Source organism: Hyperolius riggenbachi, chromosome 1 (assembly GCF_040937935.1).
Source record: "Hyperolius riggenbachi isolate aHypRig1 chromosome 1, aHypRig1.pri, whole genome shotgun sequence".
Classification (NCBI taxonomy): domain Eukaryota; kingdom Metazoa; phylum Chordata; class Amphibia; order Anura; family Hyperoliidae; genus Hyperolius; species Hyperolius riggenbachi.
The window spans coordinates 630,897,466-630,910,781 of record NC_090646.1 but is presented as its reverse complement, the minus strand read 5'-3'; the positions used below and the strand labels follow the sequence as shown (position 1 = coordinate 630,910,781).

At 43.5% G+C, this 13,316-nt stretch overlaps 2 protein-coding genes across 2 annotated transcripts in view; both read left to right on the top strand.

The window, feature by feature from the left end:
* Window positions 1–933: 933 nt before the first annotated feature.
* Window positions 934–10,786, top strand: LOC137559987 (UDP-glucuronosyltransferase 3A1-like). The gene is made up of 4 exons (XM_068271845.1): window positions 934–1,465; window positions 6,162–6,393; window positions 8,967–9,186; window positions 10,067–10,786. Exons 1-4 carry the CDS (start codon window positions 950–952, stop codon window positions 10,341–10,343), a joined length of 1,245 nt encoding a protein of 414 aa, XP_068127946.1. The 5' UTR covers window positions 934–949; the 3' UTR covers window positions 10,344–10,786.
* A 981-nt stretch (window positions 10,787–11,767) lies between these two features.
* LOC137529577 (UDP-glucuronosyltransferase 3A1-like) overlaps window positions 11,768–13,316 on the top strand; it is a 30,820-nt gene continuing 29,271 nt past the window's right edge. Inside the window, exon 1 of the mRNA XM_068251238.1 lies at window positions 11,768–12,226. Coding sequence (XP_068107339.1) covers window positions 11,914–12,226 — 313 coding nt within the window. The 5' untranslated portion in view covers window positions 11,768–11,913. The remainder of the gene's footprint in view (window positions 12,227–13,316) is intronic.

Genomic DNA, 13,316 nt, shown 5'->3' with positions numbered 1-13,316 from the left:
GCCGCAATAGGTATATTTTATGGTGAATCGCTCTGCTGCATTACAACTATTTTCTGGTGAACCCATGCCGCAATAAGTGTATTTTCTGGTGAAACGCTGCTGTATTATGATTTTCGGGGGTCTTGGGGGTGGTGTTCACCACAGGGGTGGGGGGTATGGGGCTGGGGGGCAATCACGGGGGAGGGGGGGGGGCACAGGATTTCTCGCCTGGAGTGACAAAATGGCTAGAGACGCCCCTGCATGCAGAGACTGAGGGCATTTTTTGGTATATGTGGGTTATTTACCCAGCTGCCCGTCGCTTCTATACATATCACAGCCTCACACGTGGTACTGAGTCGTGGAACGCATATGCGTATCACACCTTCGCACGCGGTACTGAGTCGTGGAACGCGTATCCGTATCACAGCTTCGCACGCGGTACTGAGTCATGGAACGCGTACCATTGGACGCATGCGAGGCTGTGATACACATGGAAGTGGCGGGCAGCTGGGTTGCAGGTCACACGCACCATGCACTTGCACTCCCGCTGGGAGCGTCCTGTGCATGCACAGTTCATTAAGACTGTAACTGTGCTTGCCCAGAGTGCTCGCGGCCATGGGTGCCCTGATGTAAGCAGCCCTGAACAGCGCATGCGCAGTGGCCTGCAACCCAGCTGCATCACAGACTTCACAGTGGCACAAAAGAGGAAACCAGAAAGACATTGAGGAAGCATATGGACTACAGGAGGCTGGAGGAAGCCCTAGGTAAGTGAAAATCCTCTACTCCAATCAGTTGACTTAGACTTGATATTGGCTTTATTTTATAAATGATAAATTAACCAAATTTTCCATTAAATGTACATATTATAAACTGTGCTTTGACTTGACTTTTACTTGAAACAAAAAATATATTTTACATTTGTATAACTATTAGTTACATCCTTCTTTTCAGGCGTGCAATCAGCTCCATCATGCAATTCTTTCGGTTGCTGGCAAATCATTGTAATACAACGTTACACCAATCAGAGATATTAAATTTTTTAAAGGAGGAACATTATGATATCGCTATTCTAGATGCCTTCAACCCCTGCACTTATCTGGTCTCTGAGAAGCTGGGACTCCCATTCATTGCATTCTTTCCTGGGATTTTCGCCAATGCTGACTGTTTAGGAATGCCGACTCCCCTGTCCTACGTTCCATTATTCCAGACACAACTCACTGACCAGATGGATTTCTTTGGACGTGTGAAGAACCTGCTGATGTTATTTCCTTCGTTAATTATTAGGACAATACTTGATTCTATATTTGATGAGGTCATTAAAGAACATTTCCCAGCTGAATCCAGACCAAACATACCTGATCTACACTTGAAGGCTGAGCTCTGGCTGTACAATATAGATTTCACCCTTGAGTTTGCTCGTCCACTTCTCCCTCACGTTCAGTATCTTGGAGGATTATTGGCTAAACCTGCGAAACCACTTTCACAAGTAAGTATTATTCAATAACTGGTAAAGTGTTTTGACAGTTCTAAGTTTTCCCTTTATCTGTTTCCCTCCCGCCCTGCATAAGGCCATCAGAGCACATCTGAGGTAAAAAGAGATCTAAGAACTGTTTTCAATCACCTAGTACACGCATAAGGTTTGTAAACAAAAAAGTTAGATACTTACTGTGACACCTTCGTGAAAGCGCAGCAGAGGTTGTACCATCTACGGCAGCTGAAAAAGTTTGGCCTACCTAAAAATCCAATGCTGCAGTTCTACACTGTAATCATCGAATCCACCATGACATCATCTATGACTGTATGGTTCGGGTCCTGCTCAGCATTAGAAAAAAGGAGGCTGCAGAGCATCATCCGAACAGCGGAAAGGATAATTGGCTGTAATTTTCTGCATATAAGACGCACTTTTTCTTCCCCAAAACGGGGGGGGGGGGGGGGGGGGAATTGGGTGCGTCTTATATGCCAAATGCACACAAAAAAAAAAAAAAAAAAAAAAAAAAGTTGCAGAGGGCGCAGGGAAGCGCTTTCCCATCTTGCCGCCATGCTCCTCTTCCCCTCGCTTCAGCCGCGATCCTCTTCACCTCCTCAGGCGCAGTTCTCGGATGCCACCTCCGCCGCCAGGTCCTTCGCTCCTGTGAAGGGGGAAAAATAAAAGCATTAGTGGCATTGTCCCCCTCTCCTGCCGCAATCCGCTCAGCCACTCACGGAAAACCGCCGTCGCCCCCTCTGCCGATACGCGCCGGGTGTTCCATCCTGCTGTCCTCCTACTTTCTGATTACATCACGTGCAGCCACGTCATGCGTAACCGCAGCCGCGTTGCGCTCGGGTTACGCATGACGTGACTGCACATGATGTAAACAGGAAGTAGGAGGACGGGAGGATGGAACACCCGGCGTGTAGCGGCAGAGGGGGCGGCGGCTTTCGGTGAGTGGCAGCACTGAGCGGATCGCGGCAGGAGAGGGGGACAATGCCACTAATGCTTTTCTTTTTCCCCTTTCACAGGAGCAAAGGACCTGGCGGCGGAGGTGGCATCCGTGAACTGCGCCTGAGAAGGTGAAGAGGATCGTGGCTGAAGCGAGGGGAAGAAGAGCATGGCAGCAGGAACAGGTGTAGTATTGATGTGTCATTGTAGTGCAGCTTAGTGTTAGTATAGTACAGTGTAGTGTAGTGAAGTTGTGTGTTGTGTCAATGCAGTGTGTAGTGTAGTGTAGTGAATGGTATTGCAGTGGTATGTTGTGTTAGTGCAGTGAAGTGTAGTGAAGGGTATTGCAGTGGTGTGTTGTGTTAGTGCAGTGTAGCGTAGCATAGTGTAGTGAAGTGTATTAAAAAGACTCTGTAACTTCAAAAAGATCCCCTGGGGGGTACTCACCTCGGGTGGGGGAAGCCTCCGGATCCTAATGAGGCTTCCCACGCCGTCCTCTGTCCCACGGGGGTTTAGCTGCAGCCCTCCGAACAGCCGGCGACAGACCCGACTGTAGATTCAATATTTACCTTTGCTGGCTCCAGCGGGGGCGCTGTGGCTGCTTTCGGCTCGGAAATAGACGGAAATACCCGATCTCCGTCGGGTCCGCTCTACTGCGCAGGCGCCGGAGACTTGCGCCTGCGCAGTACAGCGGACCCGACGGCGATCGGGTATTTCCGCCTACTTCGGAGCCGACAGCCGTCAGAGCGCCTGCGCAGGAGGCGCCAGGAAGGTAAATATTACGTCACGTCTGTACGGAGGGCTGCAGCGAGACCCCCGAGGGATGGAGGACGGCGTGGGAAGCCTCATTAGGATCCGGAGGCTTCCCCCACCCGAGGTGAGTACCCCCCAGGGGACGTTTTGCCGTTACAGTTCCTCTTTAATGTGTTGTGGTAGTGTAGTGTAGTGTAGTGTATTATATTGCTGTGTAGCTTAGTTGTTAGGGCAGCAGGGATTAGTGTAGTGTAGATATAGTAGCATAGAGGTAGTTTTAGGGGGTAAAAGGTCCATAAGACGCCCCTGCAGTGTAGACGCACCTAGGTTTAGTTTATTTTATTTTCTCTTTATTTTTGCCCTCTAAACCAAGGTGCGTCTTATATGCCGGAGCGTCTTATATGCTGAAAAATACGGTACCTTCCCTGCAGGATCTTTACGCTAGCAGGTGCAGAAAGAGAGCAAACAAAATTGCCTCTGACCCCTCTCACCCTGCACACTCCATCTTCCAGCGCATGCCTTCAGGAGTAAGATTCCGGTCAATCGCAACTAAAACCTCTGGACACAGGAACAGCTTTTTTCCACAGGCGGTAGCCATACTTAATGCTGAACCCCGCTAGAGCTGCTAGGACCTGAAAGTAATCAGCACAGAACTAAACATGAACAATTCTCACATTGCTTACTGCCACTATACTTGCATAATGTCCTTGACTTGTAATATACACACTGTCTGTCCTTGTATTGTTTTTGTTTGTGTTTGTTAAGCAACTGCCAAGACAAATTCCTTGTAAGTGCAAACATACTTGGCGAAATAAATGATTCTGATTCTGATCTCGGCTGTACCGATTACCAAAGAAATAGTGAATGCATCCTTTTACCTAATCACAAAGTGCCCTCATTCATTCAACATTTAAATCCCCCAACACAGAATATAAATAAAATTAGCAAGTTTGTGCCAAAGGATTGTTCCTGGCTTTCTCAGTACCCTCTGCCAGGTTAAGCAGTCATCATCTCAGATCATCTTAGGTTAAAGGACACCCGAGGCGAAAATAAACTAATGAAATAAACAATTGGATCTATCTTCCTTCTTCTAAAAATGACTTTTTAAGATATTCCACAGTTTTATTTTATGTTTGAATCTACTTTTTAAGTTTTAACTGTTTTATTGTTTTTACTCATTGACACATTCACTGAAGTATGCCAGAGCTAAAATCTGTGAACTATTGACCCTTTTTATCTCTATCCTGCTCTCAGAAGCCATTTTCTGCTAGGCAAGTGTTTTATAGTTGGAATTTCTTATCAGTGAGGGTCACACTGTAGTCACTTCCTGTCCGAGTCAACTCTGAGGCCTCAATTTACTAAGCTTTATCAAACACTTTATCAAACGTTTGATAATTTACCTCATGGGTAAAATCTTATTTTTAATTCTCTGAGGTGTTATATATTTATCAAATGTTTTATCGATAAAAAGTTCAATAAATCTATAACACCTTAGTGAATTCAAAATGAGATTTTACCCATGAGGTAAATTATCAAACATTTGATAAAATGTTTGATAAAGCTTAGTGAATTGAGGCCTGAGTCAGCCACTTACATACCTGATATTTAACTCTTTCAGGAAGAGAAAGAAAACAGGAACACAGCATAGTTATTTGTGTGCTTAGCACTGTACATCATGTCACATGTCACCTCGGGTATCCTTTAAGGTTGACAGAAATTGTAAAAAGTACACCTTCACAGATGGGAGGAAAATATTGTGAATACCACCTTTTGACCTATCTGTTCTTCAAAATTACTATGGGTTGCTCCAATTGATCCCCTCTTCCATTTTGCATATCTAAGAGAAATACTACTGTTGCTATGAATGTCAGGAAGAATTTCCCAGTGTAAGGTTAAAGTCATTCCCATTTGACTTATACGCAGTCCGTCGCGTTACCGCAAACCACTGCATCCCATCACAGAAGAAGAGACAACTTGCATGTATATACCAGAAGTGAGGCATAATTTCAATGGAAAGCACTGTGAAAGCAGCCTCAGTGAGAAATGATCACAAATGACAAATCAAATAATTGATGTATTACCTGATCAAATTGACCACATGCCTTTCCATGGACTCTCCTCCATTTTGCTGGGCAGGGGCACAAATTTGGTACAAAAAAAAAAAAGTAACTCGCAGAACTGGTGAAGTAGTTAGCTCTCTTGCATTGCAGCGTGAGAGTCCAAGATTTGAAACTCTGCCAGGACACAATCTGTGTCTGAGTGGAGTATCCCAAAGCATTCTAATTTACTCCAACATCCAGGGATGGGACAAAGTTCCCAAGAACTAGAGGCAGAGATTCTGAGCCCCCCCCCCCCAATTATGTCCGCACCAGTATAGATAGGAAATGTGCCCCTAGTATAAGACAGACCTCCTACCCAGTTTAGATATCTAGATGTGCCCCAAGTATTAGCACTGTTCCTTCCATCTTCTCTGTACTTCCTGATTCTCATAGAAGAGAAGACAGACAAGACCTGGACCTTTAGCATCTGGAGCCTGGAGTAGGTGATTCAAGTATGTACTGTAATCTGTGCCCACAGCGCTCCAGATGGGAGGGGGGGAAAAGGGCACACACCATATAGTGACAGGGCTGTGGAGCGGGAGGGAGAATAGAAATTGGGCCACCTGTCCCCACACCCTTGCAGTTCTGCACCCAGAGGCAACAGCCTATCCAGCCTCTGCCTTTGCCCAGCCCTACCCACATCCCCCCAAAAACATACTGGTTAATTGGATCCCCAAATGTGGTCTTATTCTATGGCAGGGATATTAGACTTTGTGGCAGGGACATTAGATTGTGGCAGGGACATTAGATTGTGCACTCCTCTGAGGACTGAGAAACAGTTAGTGACATGACTATATAGTCTGTAAAGTGCTGCGTAAGTTGTAATAATAATAACTTTTTTATGTCCTGGATGGCATGCTCATTTTATTTGTTGTTCTATTTTATGTAACTTTTCATTACCTTACATGCAGGATGTGGAAGACTTTATATCAGAGTCTGGGGATTCTGGTTTCATTGTAGTGACTCTGGGATCGATGTTCTCTTCAGTCCCTCTGGTGGAATTTCTAAAGGAGATGAACTCTGGATTGGCTAAAATACCTCAGAAGGTGATCTGGAGGTATCAGAAGTCCAAGTGGCCGGAAGAGGTGGAAATTGCTCCGAATGTGAAGATTATGGACTGGCTGTCACAGAATGACTTGCTAGGTGAAAACCATTTAGTCTTAATCTCCTACAAATACACAAAATGGTATAATTTTTTTAAATTATGGTTAGGCAACAATATGGTACTGATCATGGTGATTAGTCATGTTTTCTGTGTAGTTGAGAACTGCTGGAAATGCATTGCTCTATCACTATATGGGGATTAGGGATGATCTACTCTATGAGATGCAAATTATCTTGAGTTGCTGCACGATTATGCTACTTTTATATGCAAATACAGCATGAAAATGGACCAATGGAATCCCTCCACTATGCTATTTGGTCCATTTATATGCTCCACAAATTTGCATAATCCAGCATCAACTTGGAATTATTTGCATCTTATTGGCCATCTCGAAAAGGGGATGTTGTGTTAATTTGATTTTAAAGTTACACTTAGCAATTATAGTAAAGGTGGCATACACAATATCATTTTTCTATATTTATTTTTAATTTAAGAATTGCGGTATATTTGAAAAATCTGACCAATGACACACATGTTCAGTTTTTCCCCAATGATTAAAAAAAATGATTTAAAGAGGAGCTGTTAGGTATAGGGTCTCAGAGGAAAAAAAAACACATATATCAGTAGCTAAATATTGGCTGTACTTACATTACATATGCATTTCACTGTCCACGTTTGGATTTCACAGAATTTTTAAATAGTTTTTGCGGAGAATGATGCTCCTGACAGCTCATGGCAGGTTCCATGTTTGTCTGTCTTGTATGAAGCCAATTGTGATGTAATATCTTCCCTTACCTTGCTTCCTGATGATTCGACTCACAAAAAAGATCAGGATCAAAGATCCTAATGGTTCATGATCCGGACAACACTACTGTGCAGTGTGCAGTGAATATTAATTAGCCATGTGGCTAGGAACAAAAGCGGACTCATGCAGTATACTCTAAGATGTGCCCTGTGAACAGCACATTGATTTTTCAGTGCTGTGAGCTGAGCTGGGCTGCAAGATACAAGCTGGTGTAACATGAGCCTGTAACTTCTCACTGTGAAAGCAGCCTTAGGGCGGGATAGAGAAATGAAGGGGAGGACCAAGGGAGTGCAGTGGGGAGAAGGAGCAGCCCCAGAATGCTTTGCAGTATCTGTTATGCGGCCTGCCGGCCTCCTTAGGAGCTTGGGAATAAAGAGGCTTGCTATTCAGCAAAAATCAAAGTAAGAGAGATTTTTAACTTCAGTATTGCCTTTTTGGTTTCCTTCTAAACTGTTTAACACAGGAGAATAGAGGTTTAAATTAGCTTTTGCAGCCTGACAGTTACTCTTTAAAAATTGGTTAGGTCTATAAATCTCTTCTACACCATTCAGTATTCTGATTTTTTTTTTCAAAAATTACATAGCCACACCTGATTAACTTATATCATTAAAAACTGGACATTTGATCAAATTAAAAAACCTTTTGATTTTTCTGTAGAACCAATTTTATAGAATTGCTGTAAAATGTAAACTTTTTCTTGTATCATGTGTGGCCACCTTTGGTTTGATAAAGGTTTAGTTTAGCCAATAAACAAAAAAAAAAATCCAGTATCTATTTCAGCACTTTTTAAGAGACCCCAAAATAAAAATAAAAACCCATAAAACCAATTTGGCTTAAAAATAAATTCTGCAGAAGTTTTAATTTAAATTTGTTGTCTAGCCAGCAAAGGATTGTTTAGATTTTTGACATTTTACAGACGACAAGACACAGAACATTTATATTGCGCTTTTCTTTTGGCGGACTCAAAGCGCCAAAGCTACAGCCACTAGGAAGTGCTCTATAGGTAGTAGCAGTGTTAGGGAGTCTTGCCCAAAGTCTCCTACCAAATACAGGCTGGCTTACTGAACAGGCAGAGCTGAGATTCAAACTCAGGTCACCTGTGTCAGAGGCGGCACATATATCGTAGGGAGGGCAGTTAGGGTTAGGCATGAGTGTGGGGTCAGTTAGGCATCCGTGGTGGGGCTCGGTTAGTGTTAGGCATTAGTGTGGGGGGCAATTAGACTTAGGCATCCATGGTGGGGGTCAGTTAGGATTAGACATTGGTGGGGGGTCGGTTAGGATTAGGCATTGGTGGGGGGTCAGTTAGGGTTAGGTATCGATATATGGGGGCTCTTGTGAGAATAGGGTTAGGTTTAGCGTTAGTAAAACATCAGTCAAATTTACCAGTGCCCAATAGAAGAATATCTGTAATTTTATGGATATACTACTAGCAGCTGTTTCTGGCACCCAAATTTCCCTGGGACCCCTTTTGCACGTACAAATTTGTCGTGTCAGAGAACTTTCATTAGTTATTAGATTTTTAAAAGAGCAACTGTCTAACTACACATCTGGATTGTTCATTTTCAAATAGTTTTATTTATCCTGTACAGTATATGAGACTTTACATTTTTGGCTTTTGACTTTGGTGGGGATTAGCTTGTGAATTCCCTTTGACGAATAGTTAGTGACATGACCATGTACCCTGTAAAGTGCTGTGGAAGATGTCAACCCTATATAAATGCATAATAATCATTATATGTTGAGTCTGCCAGTAAGAGTTGACCAACAGATATTTTTTAAAAATTTAAACTGCTTTGGCCATTTCAGGACATCCTAAAGTGCGTCTGCTGGTGACACACGGAGGCATCAATAGCTTGCATGAGGCGGTGTACCACGGAGTTCCTGTTTTGGGGATTCCACTGTTTGGAGACCAGTATGAGAACTTGGTCAGAGTGGAGGCCAGAGGACTCGGTACATTTATTCCTCCTGACCAGCTCAAGGCTGAGAACTTTGCAAGCATGATTCAGCACGTCATAGAAGATAAGAGGTGAGTCCAACAATGTAGTGTTACTTACAGAAAGCCTGTAGTTTCTAAAGAGTAAGCATCTAAAGTGACATTTAGATACTTACCATGGTTGAAGGAAGCCTCTGGATAGACCAGAGGCTTCCCACAACTTCCTCCAGACCACTGCTGGATGCTGGGATCCCCTGGAAGTCTGCGGCTGCTCTCCTGTATGTGAATGAGTACGGCTGCACTGCGCAGGATGGCTCATACCTATGCATTGACAAAACCAAGCTCGATTGGCTCCGTGCTTCTGTGCAGGCAAAAGTCGGCAAGTCATTGACGAGGAGCTTCGGGAAGTCCCAGGGCTAGAACAGCGAGGTGGAGGGGGACACGGACAGGGGAAGCCTCTAGATTACCTAGAGACTTCCTGCTTCTGAGGTAAGTATCTATGTTGGGTTATTTTTTGCACTACAAGGCTCTACAACAACATAAAGTAGAATGTACTACATTATTCAGGATACCCATTTTTACGTCAATTATCCTGGGTAGGGTTACTCATAATTGAAATTGCCAATAGCCCTCACTGGTTGCAGGGGGGTGTTAACTTACCCAGGCCCCGACCTACAGCCGTTGCACTCCACTTGCATTCCACGTCACTCCCATTCTTCCTTTCCGGGTTGAAGCAAGAGTAAGTTAACCCCGCAGCAATAGCCGCTCGGAGACTGGAAAGGGGGCGGAGCTCCGCCCTCCGAGAATGAGATGCGCGTGCAGCATGTGCGCGATCTCATTCAAAACAGAGCCCGCAGCCAGTAAGTGCAACCCTGATCCTGGGTTCAGCATCAGAAAAACGTCCTTATGTCTGAAGTGGTTTTGGGCTACTAAAAATCTTGTATTGTAGCCTGACTCTCTTTATATTTTTCAGCTACAAGACATCAGCAATGAAGCTACGAGCTATGAGGCGGTCACAGACACTTCCTCCAGACCAGATGTTACTGAGATGGGTGGAGCACATCATCCAATCCGGAGGGGGTGGCCATCTCCGTCCCTACTCTTACCATCAGGCATGGTATCAGCAGTGGTTGCTGGATGTCATCCTCTTCATCTCCGTTTGTGTCACTGTCACCCTCTACCTCATTGTGACATTATTCAGGGTTCTCCTGCGAAAACTGTGTTCTTTAGGAAAACATAAACAGAGCTAACGCATAATTTAAGTAAGAAAGTGAACCCCATGGACTTCTCTCTCACTAATGACAGTAGAGAACACTGCAGGAAGACTACTGACTCACTGCATCCAATCAGAGTCTATGTCTCTGTCCTGGTTAAACTGCACAATAATCTGATTGGCTGTGAAGGGTTAAGGTATTTTGCACGCCATCAAAGCTCTTTGCGCTGTTTTATTAAAGGAGAACTGAAGTTCTGGATTGGACACTGACTTGAAATAGGACTTGATATTTACACTGTGAAAATGTTATGCTGCTCAAAACTTATCAATTGTTAAGCTTTTTATTAATATCCCCAAAGCTACCTTATGAGTCAGCCCTCCAACAGGTCTACTGTAATCAGACTGATACTACTGTAACCATACACAGAACCAGGGCAGTTTCTAGGCTATAGAGCTCCCAGGGCGAGGATCTATAAAGCGCCCCCCCCCCCCCCTTTCTCCTTCCTTAGGGGGCACATTTACAGCAGGGAGTTCAAGTGAGAATGGGTGCTGGGCAGTGCATAGTAAAATAGTGGTAATTTGAGTAACCAATATTCTTCTACTAGCGGCACCACCTGGCGCACAACTCCATGTTGGCTGCACTCCAATGTTGACCTTGCCCCCGACCCCACCCCCCACACACACCTATTGCATTGTACAGTACAAAATTAGTTCATTAACCTCTTGAGGACTGCTGTGTTAAACTCCCCTAAAGATCAGGCACATTTTCATTAAATTAGCCACTGCAGCTTTAAGGCCAAGCTGCAGGGCCGCAAAACACAGCACACAAGTGATTCCTCCCTCCTTTTCTCTGTTGGTGGGGTCTGATCGCCCCCCCCCCCCCCCCCCAGTGTTTGTTTGTTTATTTGTGTGTGTTTTTTTTAAATAAAAACTGTGTTTTTTTTTCCCCCTGTTGTATACCCCACTCCTTCCCTTCCCCCGCCGGCCAATACCTGTGATCAGCTGTCATAGGCTTCAGCAAGAGACTCTGTAACAAAATTTTCAGCCTTACTTCTTCTATCCTATAAGTTCCTTTGCCTGTTCTAATGTGCTCTGTCTAACTGCAGCCTTTCCTAATTGCACAGTGGCTGTGTTATCTCTGTTATATGATCTAAACTGTTTCCTTCTGTCGGGCTAAGGCTTGAATGTGTAGAATGTGCAGGGCTGCTTGTGATTGGATAGAAGCGATACACACCCTCTGCAGGCCCCCTGCAGGCTCTGTATGACTCACACACTCTGCTTATGTGAGCCTATCACAAGCTGGTTAGTTTGTTTGTAAACACTGCCTAAAACTGTTAATTACAAGCCAGGAATGCAGCAGGGAGTGGCAGAAACAGCACAGAGGGGCCCAGGAGAACATAATGAATAGAATGGTATGGTATTTGCTGTAGAAATGTTAGAGTACAGATTCTCTTTAACTCAAAAACATACCAAAAAACCTCCACCGCCACGTCCACTGCTAACAGGCAGACTGCTACCTTCTAGTTTTCGGATAGCATCTTCATAATTACATCTGTTTTGTGGGATTACTGTGGTAAACGAGTAAAAATGACATACATAGAACTCTAATGTGGCTCAGAAGTGATTACTTTTCCACCTCTGATGCTGATGTTTGTATATGCAGCTTGAGTCTGTCCCTCAAAGTGCTGAATACACATAAAAGTGATCATTGTGTGGAGCTGTCAGGCTGCCAGGATGGTGTGACTCCTCCCACTATCATCCAGGCAATCTCCCTGTACAAAGTCTGCAGCGGTTATTGGTTTTATTCTGAGACAAGCTGTGGAATGGCTGCACATAGGAAGCACAATGCTTTCCTTCTGGTCTTTGTGCTGCAATTTCTCCATCTTCAGGGAGCCAAAATCCTGACAATTGGCTTCATAGGTGGGTCATTTTATTTCCTGTATGCACTAACTCAGTGGAGCAATTATCCTGCATTTTTGTGAAACTTTGTTTTCCAAAGTTATCAAAATGAAGTTTTTATTCCTTTTATTATTATTACTATTGTTATTATTATTATTATTATTATTACTGCCCATAACACAAATGCCCTAGCTGCTACATGTTTTATGCACTGTATAGCTTTACATTCAATAAATAGTGCAATATAATTTTTTTTCTTCTTAGAGGAGAATTGTGGGATATGCTTATAAAACTATTGTGAAGTCACTGTAATATTGTAATTTTATTAGTATTATTATTATATTAAGTCATTTTTTTTAAATACGGCATACTGTTATTTTCTTGAAAAATAATGTGTGTGTATATATATATATATATATATATATATATATATATATATATATATATATATATATATATATATATATACACACACATTATGCAGATTCAGCAACATTTCAAAATATATATACGTATATATATTTTGAAATGTTGCTGAATCTGTATTTCTATCCAGCTCAAGTAAGTAGTAAGGATATAGCCTTTCTTCTTCTGCTTAAAATGTTTTTTCAGCACTTAAACACTTGAAACTTAAAAAAAAAAAAAAAAGTGAGAAAACAAGTAATATGAAACGTATTCAGAGTGCTTCTTTAATGCGCGTACACACGCCTTACTTTTTCAAATGACGGGTCCGTCAGACCCTCCGTTCTGCCGACAGTTGCACATGAGTACAAGCTGTCGGATCAGTCTTATCAGTCTGCCGGCAGCTTGTACTCACGTGCAACTGTCCGTGGCAGGGGCGTAGCAACAGGGTATACAGAGGTTGCGACTGCATCAGGGCCCTTGGGCCAGAGGGGCCCTCCCTCAACTTCAGTATTAGCTCTCTATTGGTCCTGTGCTCATAATAATCACTTCTATACATACTTTGAATAGTGGTAATCATTCACAAAGTGCTCCCCATCCCCTTCTTGCACCTCTGACACTGTAGTTGCTATTGGCAGGTTTTGGTGCGCCATATCAATTGTTATGTATAGAGTGCTTTGGGGGCCCCAATGTAACACTTGCATCGGGG

Coding starts and splice junctions, on each gene's coding strand:
- LOC137559987 (XM_068271845.1), top strand. CDS start 950: ATGCAATTCTTTCGGTTGCTGGCAAATCATTGTAATACAACGTTACAC. Junction 1,466..6,161: donor CTGCGAAACCACTTTCACAA/GTAAGTATTATT, acceptor CCTTACATGCAG/GATGTGGAAGACTTTATATC. Junction 6,394..8,966: donor GTCACAGAATGACTTGCTAG/GTGAAAACCATT, acceptor TGGCCATTTCAG/GACATCCTAAAGTGCGTCTG.